General features: G+C 55.1%; 1 protein-coding gene across 4 annotated transcripts in view; it reads left to right on the plus strand.

Annotated features, from left to right (window-relative positions):
• LMNA (lamin A/C) overlaps positions 1-18,748 on the plus strand; it is a 33,942-nt gene extending 15,194 nt beyond the window's left edge. For 2 of the 4 annotated variants that reach the window (XM_012449847.3, XM_064370754.1), the window contains 11 exons: positions 9,254-9,410; positions 12,945-13,070; positions 13,333-13,503; positions 13,715-13,840; positions 14,400-14,620; positions 14,713-14,935; positions 15,383-15,490; positions 15,582-15,701; positions 16,127-16,216; positions 16,954-17,223; positions 17,547-18,748. In XM_012449847.3, coding sequence (XP_012305270.1) covers positions 9,254-9,410; positions 12,945-13,070; positions 13,333-13,503; positions 13,715-13,840; positions 14,400-14,620; positions 14,713-14,935; positions 15,383-15,490; positions 15,582-15,701; positions 16,127-16,216; positions 16,954-17,223; positions 17,547-17,573 — 1,639 coding nt within the window. In that variant the 3' untranslated portion in view covers positions 17,574-18,748. Of the gene's footprint in view, positions 1-4,911; positions 5,079-8,290; positions 8,538-9,253; positions 9,411-12,944; positions 13,071-13,332; positions 13,504-13,714; positions 13,841-14,399; positions 14,621-14,712; positions 14,936-15,382; positions 15,491-15,581; positions 15,702-16,126; positions 16,217-16,953; positions 17,224-17,546 lie in introns of those variants that run through there. The other 2 variants (XM_064370755.1, XM_064370756.1) reach the window with 2 other exon arrangements.
• Positions 18,749-19,397: the final 649 nt, after the last annotated feature.

Here is a 19,397-nt window from a genome sequence, read left to right on the forward strand (position 1 = left end):
CCCTTGGTGCCCTTAGTTCTGGGTGTGGCCCTTTCACTAAATTGCTGTGTGACCTTGAGAAATCACTTCCCCTCTCTGGCTTTCCTAAACTGTAAAAGAAAGAGATTGGAGCAGAAAGTCTCCAGAGAACTTTTAGGTTCCAAAGTAGTACGGTGACCCATAAAGTGAGAAACATTCCTCTAAAATACCAAGCTATTAATAGTAAAATCTAATATAAATAATATGAATAAAGTTTTTTTTTTTTTTTTTTTTTTTTGAGACGGAGTTTCGCTCTTGTTACCCAGGCTGGAGTGCAATGGCGCGATCTCGGCTCACCGCAACCTCCGCCTCCTGGGTTCAGGCAATTCTCCTGCCTCAGCCTCCTGAGTAGCTGGGATTACAGGCACGCACCACCATGCCCAGCTAATTTTTTTGTATTAGTAGAGATGGGGTTTCACCATGTTGACCAGGATGGTCTCGATCTGTTGACCTCGTGATCCACCCGCCTCGGCCTCCCAAAGTGCTGGGATTACAGGCTTGAGCCACCGCGCCCGGCCTAATATGAATATAGTTAATAGCCAATGCGATTCTCAATAGAAATGTTTCCCACAAGTGGCCAGGCGCGGTGGTTCATGCCTGTAATCCCAGCACTCCGGGAGGCCGAGGAAGGCAGATTACTTGAGGTCAGGAGTTCCAGACCAGCCTGACCAACACGGAGAAACCCCGTCTCTACTAAAAATACAAAATTAAGGCCGGGCGCGGTGGTTCATACCTGTAATCCCAGCACTTTGGGAGGCTGAGGCAGGCAGATAACCTGAGGTCAAGAGATTAAGACCATCCTGGCCAACATGGTGAAACTCTGTCTCTACTAAAAATATAAAAATTAGCTGGACGTGGTTGTGGTCATCTGTAGTCCCAGGTTGTGGTCATCTGTAGTCCCAGCTTCTCTGGAGGCTGAGGCAGGAGAATCACTTGAACCCAGGAGGCAGAGGTTGCAGTGAGCCAAGATCACGCCACTTCACTCCAGCCTGGCAACAGAGTAAGACTCTATCTCAAAAAAAAAAAAAAAAAAAAGCTGGGCATGGTGGCACATGCCTGTAGTCCCAGCTACTTGGGAGGCTGAGGCAGGAGAGTCACTTGAACCCGGGAGGCAGAGGTTGCAGTGAGCCGAAATCGTGCCATTGCATTCCAGCCTGGGCAACAAGAGGAAACTCTCTCAAAAAATAGAAAAAAAAAGAAAAAAGTAAAAACGTTTCCCACAAGCTGCAGAATTAAAAATACTACCACATTTCTCTATTTTCCCATGAAAGTTTGTTAGAAATGGTTAAATTATGACATTACCCTCTTGGCTTATGCTTTGTTTTCATTGCTACTAAGAAAGGACAACCCGTTTCAATGCCTCTCCCTCCATATAGCAGGAAAGGGAGACTCGGCACAGGAATGACTCCTATTGACCGGTGTTGGGGGTGAGGGTGACGGCCTAGGAGAGGCAGGACTGTTACCTTAGAGCTGGCCGGGATGGGCCAACAGCGCCTGGAACCCGGGGGAGGGGCACGGTGACCTTGGGCTGCCCACCTTCTACCCTTCCGGCACCCATACTGGCTCCTCTAACCTGTGGCTGGGCTGGGAGCAGGTCTTGGCCCCTACCAATCCCTTAAGGAAGGGGCTAGGGTTTGGGAAGGGGAGTCCTCCCTTCACCCCTGCCTCCCCGCTAGTTGTGAGAGAGGAAGCCGGAATCCCGCCTGCCGAAGCCAGGAATAATTCTGGCTGCGATCCCAGGCCCGGCAGGGGCGCTGAGTCACAGTAGAGGGCAGAGTGGAGAGTGGACAGGAGACCCTAGGCTTGTCCAGTCAGGGAAGCAGAGGCTGAGGGCTGGCCTTTTCTTGAGAACTACATTTAAGTTGCTGCAAGGACCGTGGTCTGGATTTGATGGGGACAAATGGAAGGGGGATAGGACACATGAGTCCCTGTAGGGCTGGCTCAGGGGAGCTAGACTTCATTTTAAGGGGTCTGGGTTCTGGGAGTTGAGAGGAGGTCACCAAGCCTCCCCCTGCTTCCGAAAGCTCTAACGCGACCACCTTCTGCCGGCTGGGAGAGAGCTGTGTCTTCTGAGGCTGGAGCTGGAATGCAGTGAGACCAGACAGCCTAGGTCCTCCCCCACTTCTCCTGACCTTGAGGTGTGGCTCCCACTCTCTCCCTGTGTCCTCAGGGTTAAAAACCATGTGTCACCACATGGAGAGTTAAGGAGCTGCTGAACTGGCTTCTTGTGAAGGGAATCCCCTAAATGTTCCTCCTTTTGGTCACTGGCCTCCTCCCTCCCCCTTTAGGATATTCTGCTGTCTTCTTAGGTCATCCCTCCTTCCTCCGTGCCTCTGCTGCTTCTGCTCTGTCCCCAGGCCCCACCCCTGCATTTTTGTGACAACACAGGAATGACTTCTGGAGAGAGAGCCCAGGAAGGAGAGTGCAGCTTGGCAGGAGACCTTGCTGGGGGCAGCTGGTGAGGAAGCCAGCCGCTCATTGTCCAGGACCCCAGTGCCCTGGCCTCTGGCCCCAGGCTTCTCCTGCCTCTGTACAATGCCACGTTGATACACCCAGCAGCTGTGACTCAGGCCTGGCCACCTGCCAGGCACAGCGCTTCTGCCGGAGTTGCGTCTGAACATGTCAGCAGGCCTCCTATCCCTCTCTCAGCATCAGTTCTCCCCACTTCAGTCCCTCCCTCTGCCTGGAATTAAGACCTAGCTTTGTTTTAGGGGAGGACAGCTGGGAGCCTGGTGGCTCTGGAAGGGGATCTGAGGGGCCTCAGGCCCTGGGTGTATTTGGCGGGTGTCACGCCCAAGGGAAGCATGTGGAAGCAGAGCCATGCCTGCCGTGGGACACGTGGCATCGTGAGGAGGTCAGGGTGTTCCATCCTGGGGCGCCTACTGTGTGTTTTGAGGTGTACAGTATTCAGAACTTCACAGGTTGGGGTTTGGGGAAGGCTTAAGAGGCTTCTAAGTCCCTGGAACAGCTGCCCCCATCAGTTCCTCTCTTTAAGGTCTCCTTTCCAGAGAGGGATAGTGCCTCAAATGCCAGGGAGGGGAAGTCCCCACATCCCGCCCTTACCTGAGAGTGGCCGCAGACCCACAGACTAGCCAAGAAACCAAGCAGTGGTTACTCTGGGGAGTGGGTGGGGACTATCAAACCTCACGGCTGGCCGCACACAAAGGTGTGGGTATGTGTATATTTGAGGGTGGGTGGGAGTGGCAGTTTCACTAGGCCTCTGTGTCACTCTGAATGGGGTATCTCCCAGCAAGCGAGACAGAGGCAGACACACTGCCCAGGCTGTCTTGCTGGGTCTCTCCGTGTTACTCTCTGCAGCGTCTGTGTGCATCATGCCATTTTCTATATTTTGTATCAGTCTGCTGTGAGTGTCCTTGGGTGACCTCGGGGCAGGTTTTTCGTGCCTGAGCCTGCCCTTCTCCAGGCCTTAGTTTCCCCCTGTAAAAGTACAGGAGTTGGTTCGGGTGAAGGTTCCTCTAGAAGTCTTGAGCATGTAAACCATCTAGTCTCAGGGTATTTGGGGGACACATAGAAAAAGCCCTGAGACCTGACAGGTAGAACACTGGCTGAAATCAGCAGCGCAGAGCTGAGACAGGCTCAAACAGGGTGAGGGGTAGGGAGGTTTTGGGTGAATGGAGGGAGGGATAGAGGGAAGGAGGATATATTGCAGTAGGAGGAGTTGCTGGAACAAAAGGAGGGGTGGTAGGAACGTGCAGGCTGGCTTGGGGTGGCAGCAGGAGACGCCCCATCACGTGGCAGGAAATCAGCATGGGCAGAGGTCTAGGTGCCCAGGAGGGACTGGGTGTGGCGATTCATGCCTGTAATCCCAGTACTTTGGGAGCCCGAAGCAGGAGGATCATGTGCGGCCAGGAGTTTGAGACCAGCCTGGCCAATGTGGTGAACCCTGTCTCTACTAAAAATGGCAAAAATTAGCCAGGCGTGGTGGCACGCGCCTGTAATCCCAGCTACTCGGGAGGCTGAGGCACGAAAATGATTCAAACCTGGGAGGCGGAGGTTGAGTGCGCTGAGATCGCACCACTGCACTCCGGCCTGGGTGACAGAGCGAGACTCCATCTCAAAATAATAATAATAATAATAATAAAATGAAAAAATGTTTAATTAAAATTTTAAAAATTAGATGCCAGGAGGATACAGGAGAGCATTTGCCACCAGGGTGGACTCCGTGTACCCACCCAGCCACAGGGGGCGACGTTCACTGGGAGACAGGAAATGCCGAGGGGCGCAGAGACCCTCTGCTCCTCTGCTCCCTTCCTGTGGGCTGCGTGGAGATGGGGAACTCTGAGGGCTGGTGAGCAGGGCTGCGGGGACTAGGGGGGCTAAGGAGTCCCTGCAGGGCTGGGCCAGCTCCTCCACTCCCCTTTGTCTTTCCCTCCCACTTTTTCTTTTCTTTTCTTTTTTTCTCTTTTATTCTCCTTTTGAGAGACCCACTTCTTATTTTCAGCCCCAGTATCTGTCCGTCTTGCTTCTCCCTCAGACTGAGAGAGGAAATGGAAGCCTCTCCCTCCGGGCCTAGCACGTTGCTCCCAGCAACCGGGCCCAAACAGGCCTGTGGCCGGCCCTGGCTTCCATATCTGGCGTCGGAGCTGGGCTGAGCAGGGTGACTCAGCGGGCGGGTCAGCGCCTGGCCCGGTGCCCACCCAGCCCCTTTGCTGTGCTGGTGCCTTTCTTCCCCAAAACAGCCCCAAGGGCCCAGGCCTGCTGCAGCCCGGGAGCCAGGCTTCCTTGTCCCACCAGCCTCAGCCCCACAGACCCCTGCCTCGGGTCACGCTTGCAAGTGCCAACTCTCATTTCCACCTTATTATTTTCCCCTCTGCTCTCCTCCTCTCCCCATCCCCTCTCTTCCCTCTTTCTGAGATCAGATTTGCCAGTGATGGGAAGAGTTAGAAACAGGATGCCCAGCCTTTCTTGCCTCACGAGGCTGCTGGGATGCAGCCACTCCTGTGTTTGGGGAACCCAGAGGATGCAAGGGAAAGGACTGGCGCTCTCCTGGCACAGCACCCGGCCTGGGGCAGGACGCAGGCGAAGCCAGGGTCTCCCCTGTGAGCACTAGAGGATTTCCCGACCCCTGCCCGGGTATTGTGTGCCTGAGCATGAGTCACCTGAGGGGCCCAGGTTCCCACCCTTCCCAGCTCCTCTGGCCTGCCCCACCCTGTCCTCCTTGCCAACCCAGCATGTGCCCAGCTTTCCCGATGCCAACCCCCAGTGGACTGAGCTGCACCACTGCCCTGGGGCTGAATGCCTGGCCAGGGTCTACTTTGGTCCCTGCTAGGTCTGAGGACCCCTCCTAGGAAGGAAATGGCACTGGGGGTGGGGGCAGGAGGACAAGCGGGGAGGGAGGAAAGATACTGGGCTCTACTGTACCCCTAGCCATCTCTTGGGGTGTTCGTGTGGCTCCCTGGCCACAGAGCTCCCGAGGTCTGAGTCACGAGCCCATGGGTGATAGTGGCTTCTTCCCCGAATATGGGAGCTCCCCACGCCTAAGAAAACCACAAAGGTTCCTTCTCGCTTCCCTCTCTGTTCGTGGTTTCTCTCATCTTCAGGGCGTGTCTTAGTCCTTTAATCTCTCTTTGCAGTGCTAGTCAAAACCTCCATGAGGGAAAGAGAAATAGCCCCCTTACTTTCTTTTTTTTTTAAGACGGAGTCTCGCTCTGTCACCCAGGCTGGAGTGCAGCGGCGCGGTCTCGGCTCACTGCAACCTCCACCTCCTGGGTTCAAGTGGTCCTCCCACCTCAGCTTCCTAAGTAGCTGGGACTATAGGCGCATGCCACCACACCCAGCTATATATTTTGTTGTTTTTTTTTTTTTGAGACAGAGTCTCACTCTGTCACCCAGGCTAGAGTGCAGTGGCACAATCTCAGCTCACTACAACCTCCTCTGCCTCCCAAGCTCAAGCAATTCTCATGTCTCAGTCTCCCGAGTATCTGGGACTACAGATGTGAACCACTACGCCCGGCTAATTTTTTTTTTTTTTTTGAGACAGAGTCTTGCTCTGTTTCCCGGGCTGGAGTGCAGTGGCACGATTTTGGCTCACTGCAACCTCTGCCTCCCGGGTTCAGGCGATTCTCCTGCCTCAGCCTCCCTAGCAGCTGGGACTACAGGTGAGTACCACCATGCCCAGCTAATTTTTGTATTTTTAGTAAAGGCGGGCTTTCACCATGTTGGCCAGGCTAGTCTTGAACTCCTGATCTCGTGATCTACCCGCCTCGGCCTCCCACAGTGCTGGAATTACAGACGTGAGCCACCACCCCCGGCCAGCCCCTTTACTTTCTTTGGAGACCATATACTGTGGCTTGTGCCAAAGTGGTATAGCATCGATTTCCAGCTCCCCTGTCTACTTGCTGTGGGACCCTGGGCGTAGCTTTCCGTGTGTATTTCCTCAATTATGTAGGAATAGCACCTCTCGCATAGGGTAGCTGTGAAGATGACATGAGTTAACATTGTAATATTTAGAACTGTGCTCGGTACCTAATAAGTTCTATAAAAGTATTTGCTATTTTATTATTATTATCACCACCACCACCACTTTTGTAAGCAGCAGAAAGTGAAGAGGTTAGACTGAAGGAAAAACTTCTGTGCTCATCAGCTCATAAGCTTGCAGGGCACAGGGACCAGGCATCTCTCTTTTCCTCGGTCACTGTCTGCCAGGCACTGGCAAGGAAAGCCTGTTACCAGGGGGAACTCCTGGAATCCCTCCTGGCACCTAAGGAGGCTGGGGAGGCAGGACCAGGGAAGAGATGCCCTTGAGACATCTTCTGAAACCATCCATCGCCTTCCAGCTTCTTTCGGCTCAGGCTGGCTGGTCAGGGGAACGTTTTGGGCCACAGTGTCTGCCCCCTTCCTCCTCCTGGCTTCTCTGTTCTCTCTGGAACTTGTGGCTTAGGAAGGCAGTGAGGTGGAGGAGCGGGAACCTTAGATCAGCAGCGAGAATTGGCCGGAATGCTGCTGCTGGTTTGCAGTAACTGACACCAGGCCATTCACCTTCCTCCTCTGCACCTCAGTTTCCTCATCTATAACAGGGAGAGCGTTGAGCTGAACCAACTCTAAGCTCCTTCTAGTTCTCTAAATTCTGAGAGCCCCCAGAACAGCCAGCTGCAGCTGTTAGCCTTCAGGGTAGTGAGGCCTCTTCTGGGAAGCCCCAGCCAGCCTGGGACTCGGCCCAGGGAGCTCGGAATCTAAGGCTGCCCCAGCCGCTTCACTTTACCAGCGGTTTTGCTTCATTCTCCCTCCTCCCCCTGCAGCTCTTCAGCTTCGGAAAAGTTCTGAAGTCATGGAAAGTTGGGGCTGTGCTCCCAGCCAGGGGCTGGGCCGGATGGCAGCCAAAACCTGAGCTGGGTTTTGACTTTATTTTTAGCTTTTCTGACTGCAACAGAGGAGGGAATACATTCTCTCGTTCTGGAAGGGCCCCTTTTTTGCAGGAGACAGACACTGTTGCATTAAACAACTTGTTCTGAGGTGTGGCCAGAGGCCTGGGCTGAGCAAGTGTGCAGGCTTGGGGAGCTCCCTCTGGCTTTTCACGTTCTTCCCCTGCCCCTCTGGGTGTCACTTTATCCTCCTCCCTGCCTGGTAGAGGGAGGTGGGGGGAACTCCTTTTTCTGAACTCTCCTAAGCTGATGGCAGGACACTGCCTGGTCTTGTCCTCCAAAGCTTCTGCAAGTCTAGCCTTTGCTCTCCTTCTCCAGAGTGAATTGCTGGGCCTTGGAGTTTAGAGCTTTGTGGCAGGAGAAAAATGCTGGCAGGGCCGCCTTTCTCCTTTCCAGGATAGACTTTTCCTCCTGCCCACGTTCGTTTTCCCTTTTTCCATCTGCTGTGGTGGGCTCGTGCTTAAGTGCTGATGAGTTACAGATGGCAACTGCAACCGGGTCCCTCGGATCTTTCTCTCTGCTCCCTGGGTCTACCACTTTCTCGCACCCTATGTTTGTGAAGGGATTGTAACGTCTAGACAGTTCTTGTGTTCTCTGGAGGTTTTAAAGAAAATAGGACTCAGGCCGGGCGCGGTGGCTCACGCCTGTAATCCCAGCACTTTGGGAGGCTGAGGCGGGTGGATCACCTGAGGTTGGGAGTTCGAGACCAGCCTGACCAACATGGAGAAACCCCATCTCTACTAAAAATACAAAATTAGCCGGGCATGGTGGCACATGCCTGTATTCCCAGCTACTCGGGAGGCGGAGGCAGGAGAATCACTTAAACCAGGGAGGCAGAGGTTGTGGTGAGCCGAGATCGTGCCATTGCACTCCAGCCTGGGCAACAAGAGGAAACTCCATCTCAAAAGAAAAGAAAGAAAGAAAGAAAATAGGAGTCCTCTGTTTCTCTAGTCCACTAGCAAAAATAATCAGGGACCCAGAGAAGGTGAGAGAGGTGGCAGAGACGGCACTGTTCCATTGGTTATAGCTAAAGCTTTGCCCACTTTGTGGAGTAGGGAGACTTAAAGCTGGGGCCCAGATGGACCTGGAGGCCTGGGAGCCACATATGGAGCCAGATGCTAAGGTTGTGGTAGACGGGTAGGACTCAGCCTTCTCCCAGGGTGCGGATGAGGCAGGAGGGAGGGAGGCAGGGACCCCTCTGTTCAGTGCAGATTAGGGCACCCAGACTGGGTCCTGAGAAAGGAAAAGATCAATACTGTCCGTGGCTGTCCTTGTTCAAGGTCCCTCTGAGCTCTAACCAGACTTTCCTTCCCCACAGTCCCACATGTGTAAAAAGGACTAGGAGAGCCGACAAGCAAGCACCTTTGGGGCTCAGACCAAGAAGCATTAGGGACATGTGGGACTCATGGCCATGAGCTTAGTTGTTGGGCTCCTCGGAGGGAGGGAAGCTTGGCCAAAGGGAAGTGGGTGGAGTCCAGGGAGAAGGCTAAGGCCCTGTGTAGGAAGGGGCAGGAGACAAAGGTACCCCTGTCTCTTTGGGAAAGAATGGGAGGAGAAAGAGGGAAAAGCATTTATATCACAGGGTAGAGCTCTGCCGTTGGCCCCAGGCACGTTCCTGAACCCTGAGTCATGGGAAGGGTGGAGAAGCAGGAATGGGGTTTTCGGGGACCTTGGGGAGGTGGGAGCCCAGCCCCAGAGGCAAGCAGATGCAAACCAACCTAATGCAAGGATGCCCTCTCCTGGTAGTTGTGGGAACAGCAGTGCCAGCCCCCATGGCTGACCTCTTGGGAGCCTGGCGCTGTCTAGGTATGCAGACTCCTTTTCTTAAACCCACCCTCCCCTCTCTTCTTTAGCAATACCAAGAAGGAGGGTGATCTGCTGGCTGCTCAGGCTCGGCTGAAGGACCTGGAAGCTCTGCTCAACTCCAAGGAGGCCGCACTGAGCACTGCTCTCAGTGAGAAGCGCACACTGGAGGGAGAGCTGCATGATCTGCGGGGCCAGGTGGCCAAGGTGAGGCCACCCTGCAGGGCCTGGCCATGGCCCCACCTCACACATGTACACTCACTCTTCTACCTAGGGCCTCCCTCAGGAGGTGCCTGGTCTGACCTGTCACCCGATTTCAGAGCCATTCACCTGTCCTTGAGTCATTTCACCCACTGAGGCCACCTTTTTTTCTTTTTGAGACGGAGTCTCGCCTGGTCACCAGACTGGAATGCAATAGTGCCATCTTGACTCACTGAAACCTCCGCCTCCCAGGTTCAAGCCATTCTCTTGCCTCAGCCTCCTGAGTAGCTGGGACTACAGGCACATACCACCATGCCCAGCTAATATTTATATTTTTAGTAGAGATGGGGTTTCACCATGTTGGTCAGGATGGTCTCAATCTCTTGACCTTGTGGTCTGCCTGCCTCAGCCTCCCAAAGTGTTGGGATTACAGGCGTGAGCCACCGCACCCGGCGTGGCCACATCTTATCCTAATTTGGCCACCCATGGGATCTAGCAGAGTGAATTTAAAATAATTGAGGCCAGGTGTGGTGGCTCATGCCTGTAATCCCAGCACTTTGGGAGGCCAAGGAGGCAGGATTGCTTGAGCCCAGGAGTTTGAGACCAGCCTGGGCAACACAGTGAGACCCCATCTCTAGAAAATAAAAATTTAAGGAAATTGGCTGGGCATGGTGGTGCACACCTATAGTCCCAGCTACTTGGGAGGCTGAGGTGGGAGGATGGCCTCAACCTGAGAGGTTGAGGATGCAGTGAGCTGTGATTGCACCACTGCACTCCAGCCTGAGTGACAGAGGGAAACCCTGTCTAGATAAATAAATACATAAAATAAACGAATCTACAAGCCATTTCTACTTAACTTTGCAATGAACTGTACCCAGCCCTAGATCCCTCCCAGTCTGGCCTTCCTATAGACAGCTTGTGATCTCTCTGGAGGAACAGGAGGAGTGGAGTGAATCATCTGTTGAGGCCATTATCAGAAGTGGATGGCTAATTACGTATGGGACGTGTGTTACTAATGCTTTCTGTATATATAGTGGCCTTTACTTTCAAAACACTCTTCTCCAATTTATCATGTTAAAAACTAGGAATTGGGCCAGGTGCAGTGGCACACGCCTGTAATCCCAGCACTTTGGGAGGCTGAGGTGGGTGGATCATTAGAGGTCAGGAGTTCAAGACCAGTCTGACCAACATGGTGAAACCCCATCTCTACTAAAAATACAAAATTAACTGGGCGTGGTGATGCACACCTGTAGTCCCAGCTACTTGGGAAGCTGAGGCAGGAAAATCATTTGAACTCAGAATCAGAGGTTGCAGTGAGCTGAGATTGTGTCATTGCACTCCAGCCTGGGCAACAAGAATGAAACTCCATCTCAAAAAAAAAAAAAAAAAAAATAGCTGGGCGCAGTGACTCATGCCTATAATCCCAGAACTTTGGGAGGTGGAGGCGGAGGCAGGTGGATCACCTGGGGTTAGGAGCTCAAGACCAGCCTGGCGAAACTCCATCTCTACTAAAAATACAAAAATTAGCTGGGTGTGGCGGCAGGCACCTGTAAGCCCAGCTACTTGGGAGCCTGAGGCAGGAGAATCGCTTGAACCTGGGAGGTAGATGTTGCAGTGAGCCAAGATCGGGTCACTGTACTCCAGCCCAGGCGACAGAGAGAGACTGTCTCAAAAAAATAAAATAATAAATAAAAGCTAAGAATCAGAAGCAGTTTGCTTCTAATTTCACAGTCTCATCTGTTCACAGCAGGGCCAGGATTAGAGTCAGTGGCCAAGCTTCCATCCTGGGTGCTCTCCCTTCCCAGGCCCTGCCATCATAGTATAACAGGGAAAGACCCGGAGAAGCCAGCATGTTGACCACCAGACCAAGGCTGGGCCACCTTCCTCCTGGGTCTGATCTCCTGCCTCCCAGCTCTGCCCTTCCCCCAGCTCTTCCTGGTCAGCTGGTGCTTCCTTGCCTTCTTTTTCTTAGAACATAGACACGTTCTCTCTATGTTGTCCAGGCTGGTCTTGAACTCCTGGCCTCAAGAGATCCTCCTGCCTCAGCCTCCCAAAGTGCTGGGATTATAGGCATGAGCCACCACGCCTAGCCCAGCCTGTGCTTTCTTTTTGTTTTTTGTTTTTTTTTAAGACAGAGTTTCACTCTTGCCGCCCAGGCTGGAGTGCAATGACATGTTCTTGGCTCACTGCAACCTCCGCCTCCAGGGTTCAAGCAAGCAGTTCTCCTGCCTCAGCCTCCTGAGTAGCTGGGATTACAGGTGCCCACCACCATGCCTGGGTAATTTGTGTATTTTTAGTAGAGACAGGGTTTCACCATGTTAGTCAGGTCGGTCTTGAACTCCTGACCTCAGGTGATCTGCCTGCCTCTGCCTCCCAAAGTGCTGGGATTGCAGGCATGAGCCATCGTGCCTGGCTAGCCTGTGCGTTCATAAATGAAAATCTAAGCATGGTGCTTCCTTGCTCAAACGTCCTCAGGTTCTTTTCGTGGTAGATAAGGGCATCTCTTCAGCCCTTGCCTACTGACCCAGCCACCTCTCCCATCCCTTCCTACCCCATACTTCAGGCTTCAGCAGCGCTGATCTTTCCAAAGACCCCAGAATACGTATGCTTTCATACCTCTGTGCCGGTACATGCTTGTTTCTGCCCTTGAAGTCACGACAGTAACTCTCTGCAGGCCCCGCTACCTGAACCTTGGGTCTTAGCCTCTTGGATGCCTTCCCAGAGACCCCCACAACCACCCCAGGCACACTTTGGTTCCTTCTCTGATGTCGCCTTGATACTTTGCACATACCTCCTTTATAGCAGTTGCTATGTTGTGCCAGAGAAGGGAGTCCTGTGGCTATGGGGCATATATCTTTTCTTTTCTTTTTTGAGACAGAGTCTCACTGTGTCACCCAGGCTGGAGTGCATCCGTGTGATCTCAGCTCATTGCAACCTCTGCCTCCTAGGTTCGTGATTCTCCTGCCTCAGCCTCCTGAGTAGCTGGGACTACAGGCATGTGCACCATGCCCGGCTACTTTTTTTTTTTTTGTTTTGAGACGGAGTTTTGCTCTTGTTACCCAGGCTGGAGTGCAATGGCGCGATCTTGGCTCACCGCAATCTCCGTCTCCTGGGTTCAAGCAATTCTACTGCCTCAGCCTCCCGAGTAGCTGGGACTACAGGCGTGTGCCACCATGCCCAACTAATTTTTTTGTATTTTTAGTAGAGACGGGGTTTCACCATGTTGACCAGGATGGTCTCGATCTCTTGACCTCATGATCCACCTGTCTTGGCCTTCCAAAGTGCTGGGACTGTAGGCGTGAGCCACCGCGCCCAGCCCGGCTACTTTTTGTATTAGACATAGCTTTTCTTTCTTAGCACAGTACCTCCCGAGAGGGAGTGAGTGGTTGCTCTAATCTCTGCAGCCATCCAAGGCCCTCCTTCCCTGGACCTGTTTCCACATGTATAAAGGGGTGCAGGGGCAGCAGCCCACCTCTCAGCTTCCTTCCAGTCCTTGTATTCTGTGACCGCTTTTCCTGACCTCTGCATGCCTCCTTACAGCTTGAGGCAGCCCTGGGTGAGGCCAAGAAGCAACTTCAGGATGAGATGCTGCGGCGGGTCGATGCTGAGAACAGGCTGCAGACCCTGAAGGAGGAACTGGACTTCCAGAAGAACATCTACAGCGAGGTGGGGACTGTGCTTTGCAGGCCAGAGATGGGGCTGGGTGACGACAGACTCGGGCTGGGGGGACCAGCTGCGTGCAGAGCTCACCTTCCTGAGTCCCTCGCCCTAGCAGATAGGGAGTTGGGCGTGGCCAGCACCCAGCTCCCAGGTTAAAATAGGGCTGGCGGTGGCTCATGGGGTAGAGCTGGGCAGGGAGGCTGGCCCCTGGGTCTTGGTCTCCCAGGAACTAATCTTGGTTTCTGGGTCCTTGCTCCCACCCTTCCAGGAGCTGCGTGAGACCAAGCGCCGCCATGAGACCCGGCTGGTGGAGATTGACAACGGGAAGCAGCGTGAGTTTGAGAGCCGGCTGGCGGACGCCCTGCAGGAGCTGAGGGCCCAGCATGAGGACCAGGTGGAGCAGTACAAGAAGGAGCTAGAGAAGACCTATTCAGCCAAGGTGCTTGCTCTCCCCTGGTTCCCTCACTGCCTCTGCCCTCAGCAGCCCTACCCTTGCCCACGCTGGGCTGTTCCGCTGGGGGGATCAAGCAGATGGTGGCAGGGAGCTCAGGGCGGCCCAGGACCCAAGGCTGTGGCAGTGATGCCTAGCTCAGGCCTGTCCCTCCACCCTCCTGGTCATCACAGTCCTAACCTTGTGTCCTCCCCTCCAGCTGGACAATGCCCGGCAGTCTGCTGAGAGGAACAGCAACCTGGTGGGGGCCGCCCACGAGGAGCTGCAGCAGTCGCGCATCCGCATCGACAGCCTGTCCGCCCAGCTCAGCCAGCTCCAGAAGCAGGTGATACCCCACCTCACCCCTCCCTCCAGGGGCCTGGAGTCTGGGCAGGATGCAGGCTGGAAGCTCGGGCCGGGTTGTGGGGGGGTGTTCCTGAGGAGGACAGGGACGAAACATGTCCCCAGGACCACAGAGAAGGGTCGCAGGATGCGGCGTCAGATGGCCTGTGTGCTGCTTCTGTGCTCTTACCTTGCCTTCACTTCTCAGGGCTTTGATTTTCCCATTCGGAAATGGAAGCTGTTCTTAATCTCCCTAACTCAGAGTTGCCATAAGACTCTGCAATGTGAGGTGTTAAAAGCATCAGTATTATTCTAGCTGGCTGTGCCATCTGTGACGGGAGAAAAAGCGTCTAGCCTCAGAGTGAGAGATTTCAGTTAGACAAGGGGACAAGGGGACAAGGGGAAGGACTTCCCAGTTGCCAGCCAAGACTATGTTTAGAGCTTGTGATGGGCTCTGGGGAAGCCTCTGATTGCAGATCCTAGAGAGGGTAGCCATGTCCCTCCTCCTCCATACTTGGGGCCCTTGGGAGCTCACCAACTCCCCTCGACCCCCTCCTCCCCAGCTGGCAGCCAAGGAGGCGAAGCTTCGAGACCTGGAGGACTCGCTGGCCCGTGAGCGGGACACCAGCCGGCGGCTGCTGGCGGAAAAGGAGCGGGAGATGGCCGACATGCGGGCAAGGATGCAGCAGCAGCTGGATGAGTACCAGGAGCTGCTGGACATCAAGCTGGCTCTGGACATGGAGATCCATGCCTACCGCAAGCTCCTGGAGGGCGAGGAGGAGAGGTGAGCTGGGGAGGCGTCGGGGAGGTGGTGGTGGTGGCCTCTGGCCGGCCGCTGGCCCTGACTAGACCCGCACTTGGCCTCCCTCTCCCTAGGCTACGCCTGTCCCCCAGCCCCACCTCGCAGCGCAGCCGCGGCCGTGCTTCCTCCCACTCGTCCCAGACACAGGGTACGGGCAGCGTCACCAAAAAGCGCAAGCTGGAGGCCACTGAGAGCCGCAGCAGCTTCTCGCAGCACGCACGCACTAGTGGGCGCGTGGCCGTGGAGGAGGTGGACGAGGACGGCAAGTTTGTCCGGCTGCGCAACAAGTCCAATGAGGTAGGCTCCTGGTCAGGGTCTCAGGGGATACAGCTGCATCAGGGAGAGAGTGGCAAGACAGAGGGATGACGTGTAGAGAAAGGAACATCCCTCCCCTCAGAGGGTGGACCAGGGTGAGCCTGTACATCTCCTCCACCCTCTAGTTCCAGGCCTGGCTCCTGGACTCTTTGGCTGTGAGATCTTGAATAGGTTATTTAACCTTTCAGAGTGTCAGTTTCCTCATCCGTAAAATGGGATGAACAATGATCCCTAAGTCTTTGAGTTGTCAGGAAGATGACAGATAAGGTATCCGTGTGCCTGGCGCTGCGTATGTGTCCACAGATCATGGCTATTATCCCCAGGGGGAAGGGCAGGGACGGGGTGGGTGTAGATGGCAGGAGAGGCCAAGATACACCCAAGAGCCTGGGTGAGCCTCCCCCACCTTCCTCTTCCCTATCTTCCCGGCAGGACCAGTCCATGGGCAATTGGCAGATCAAGCGCCAGAATGGAGATGATCCCTTGCTGACTTACCGCTTCCCACCAAAGTTCACCCTGAAGGCTGGGCAGGTGGTGACGGTGAGTGGCAGAGCACTTGGGACTCTGGGGAGGCCTTGGGTGGCGATGGGAGCGCTAGAGTAAGTGTCCTTTTCTAATCCCTCCTCTCCAGATCTGGGCTGCAGGCGCTGGGGCCACCCATAGCCCCCCTACCGACCTGGTGTGGAAGGCACAGAACACCTGGGGCTGCGGGAACAGCCTGCGCACGGCTCTCATCAACTCCACTGGGGAAGTACGTATTCCCGGGCCGGGCTGCTTCCTAGACGAGGCTCCCCCTAGTGGCCAACATCGGGGCCAGCTGCCCCCAACCCAAGTTTACCAATTCAGGGCCCCTTTCTAGCGCTCTCTGGTGCAGGCCCCAGATGTCCCCAGCCAGTGGGCAAACCAAAAGATGCTTCCCCAACAGCACGCGGGGTGGAAGTTAGACAGTGAGTGAGGATTGCTAAAAGCAGAGTCATACTCCTACCCGGAGAGCTCGACAGTGTCCCTCTGGGGTGGAAATGAATTCCTTAGCTCCGTCATTGCAGAGGGCAGAGTAAGCAGCAGGCTGGACAAAGGGCCGACCACAAGGAAAGCTGCAGGTGGTCACCGGGGTAGACATGCTGCACGTCCCTTCCCTGGCCCTGACCCTCGGGCCTGGTCCCGTGTCCCTGCCAGGAGGTGGCCATGCGCAAGCTGGTGCGCTCAGTGACTGTGGTTGAGGACGACGAGGATGAGGATGGAGATGACCTGCTCCATCACCACCACGTGAGTGGCAGCCGCCGCTGAGGCCGAGCCTGTACTGGGACCACCCAGCCAGGCCTGGGGGCAGCCTCTCCCCAGCCTTCCGTGCCAAAAATCTTTTCATTAAAGAATGTTTTGGAACTTCACTCGCTGGCCTGGCCTTTCTTCTCTCTCCTCCCTATACCTTGAACAGGGAACCCAGACACCTGGGTTCCCTACTCTGGTAAGGAAGGGAGTGGGAACTTTCTGATGCCATGGAATATTCCTGTGGGAGCAGTGGACAAGGGTCTGGATTTGTCTCCTGGGAAGGGGACGGGAGGACAGACGTGGGGCATGCCCGCCCTGCCTCTCTCCCCCACTCCTGTTGCATGCATATCCTCTCATATCCCTCATTTTTCCTGCGAGAATGTTCTCTCTCATTCCTGGCCCCCCTCCAATTAATAATGCATGCCTGCTGCCTTATAAGCATGCTCCCTCTCTCTCTTCTTTTCCTCTTAAGCTCAGAGTAGCTAGAACAGTCAGAGTCACCACTCTGGTTCTCTGTCCCCAAGTCTTCCTGAGCCTTCTCCTATTTCTCATCTTCCTTCCCCTCCTCCCAGCCCCTGGCCTCCCAAACCCCTGTTGCCTGCTGGCTCCTTGGGCACAGAACCCCACCTTCCTGCCTGGTGGCTGAAGTCTGCAAGAGCCCAGAGCCTGGGTGTTGGGCCTGAGTGGTCAGTCCCAGACTCGCCGTCCCGCCTGAGCCTTGTCTCCCTCCCCAGGGCTCCCACGGCAGCAGCTCGGGGGACCCCGCTGAGTACAACCTGCGCTCGCGCACCGTGCTGTGCGGGACCTGCGGGCAGCCTGCCGACAAGGCATCTGCCAGCAGCTCAGGAGCCCAGGTGGGCGGATCCATCTCCTCTGGCTCTTCTGCCTCCAGTGTCACGGTCACTCGCAGCTACCGCAGTGTGGGGGGCAGTGGGGGTGGCAGCTTCGGGGACAGCCTGGTCACCCGCTCCTACCTCCTGGGCAACTCCAGACCCCGAACCCAGGTGAGTTGTCTCTACTTTGTCTCCAAAGCCCTGCAGGTGGGTCCCTGGTCATCGAGGGGTAGGATGAGGCGGCCTCGCAGGGGGGAGAGCCTGCCTTCTCTTCCGCAGCCCGGGGGAGTGGGAGCCTCCTCCCCACAGCCTGAGGCCTAGACAGCCCACCCCTGCATCCTGCCCCTCTCGTCTGAGCCCCAGACTGGAGGGCAGGGGCAGGGCTGGAGTGTGAGGGATAGGGGAGGCACTACCTCCCTTCTAGGGACAAGGGGAGGGAGGGTCCAGGTCCAGGCCCTGCTGCTCACACCTCTCTCCTCTCTCTTCTCTCTTAGAACCCCCAGAACTGCACCATCATGTAATCTGGGACCTGCCAGGCAGGGGTAGGGGTGGAGGCATCCTGCTTCCTCCTCACCTTATGCCCACCCCCTGCCCTGCACCTCATGGGAGGGGGCTTGAAGCCAAAGAAAAATATGCCTTTGGTTTTTTTTTCTGTATTTTTTTTTTTTCTAAGAGAAGATATTTTCTACAGTGGTTTTATACTGAAGGAAAAACACAAGCAAAAAAAAAAAAAAGCATCTATCTCAATCCTAATTTCTCCTCCCTTCCTTTCCCCTGCTTCCAGGAAACTCCACATCTGCCTTAAAACCAAAGAGGGCTTCCTCTAGAAGCCAAGGGAAAGGGGTGCTTTTGTAGAGGCTAGTTTCTGCTTTCCCACCCTGGCTGCCACCCCCACCCCGGGGACCCCGTGACATGGTGCCTGAGAGGCAGGCATGGAGGCTTCTCCGCCAGCCTCCTCTGGATGGCAGGCCCACTGCCAGGCCAGCCTCCGAGAGGGAGAGAGAGGGAGAAGAGAGAGGATGGCTTGAGCCGGCCCCTGGCCCTGGCCTCCTGCGATTCCACTACACCTGGCTGAGGTTCCTCTGCCTGCCCCGCCCCCAGTCCCCACCCTGCCCCCAACCCCGGGGTGTTTCCATTCTCCCAGGTACCAGCTGTGCTTGCTTTTCTGTATTTTATTTAGACAAGAGATGGGAATGAGGTGGGAGGTAGAAGAAGGGAGAAGAAAGGTGAGTTTGAGCTGCCTTCCCTAGCTTTAGAGCCTAGGTGGGCTCTGTGCAGTCACTGGAGGCTGAAGCCAAGTGGGGTGCTGGGAGGAGGGAGAGGGAGGTCACTGGAAGGGGTGAGAGCCTGCTGGCGCCTGCGCCGCAGAGAAGGAAGGCAAGAGACGGGGTGGGGGGTGTGGCAGTGGTTTGGGTGAACACTAAAGAACCCTTGCCTCCCCGTTTCCCATCTGCACCCCTTCTCTCCTCCCCAAATCAATACACTAGTTGTTTCTACCCCGGCTGCTGTGGTGTCTTTGTTGGTGGACGGCGCTTTGCGTACTGAGGAGCAGATTTGCGGGCATGCATGCAGGCGAGGTGCGCGCGCGCGCACACACACACACAGCACCACATACACACACACACACAGCACCATGTACACACACACAGCACCACATACACACACACAGCGCCACACATACACACACAACACCACACACACAGCGCCACATACACACACACACAGCGCCACACACACACACACACAGCACCACACACACACACAGCACCACATACACACACACAGCACCACACACACACACAGCACCACATACACACACACAGCACCACACACACACAGCACCACATACACACACACAGCACCACACACACACACAGCACCACATACACACAGACAGCACCACATACACACACACACAGCACCACATACACACACACACAGCGCCACATACACACAGCGCCACACATACACACACAACACCACACACACACACACGGCGCCACATACACACACGGCGCCACATACACACACACAGCACCACACACACACAGCACCACATACACACACACAGCACCACATACACACACACAGCACCACATACACACACAGCACCACATACACACACACACAGCGCCACATACACACACACACAGCACCACATACACACACAGCGCCACACACACAGCGCCACATACACACACACACAGCACCACATACACACACACACAGCACCACATACACACACACACAGCGCCACATACACACACATACACGCACAACACCACATACACACACACACAGCACCACATACACACACACACAGCGCCACATACACAGCGCCACAT

Source organism: Aotus nancymaae, unplaced genomic scaffold (genome assembly GCF_030222135.1).
Source record: "Aotus nancymaae isolate 86718 unplaced genomic scaffold, 86718_ANA_hifiasm-v0.15.2.pri h1tg000108l, whole genome shotgun sequence".
Lineage (NCBI taxonomy): Eukaryota > Metazoa > Chordata > Mammalia > Primates > Aotidae > Aotus > Aotus nancymaae.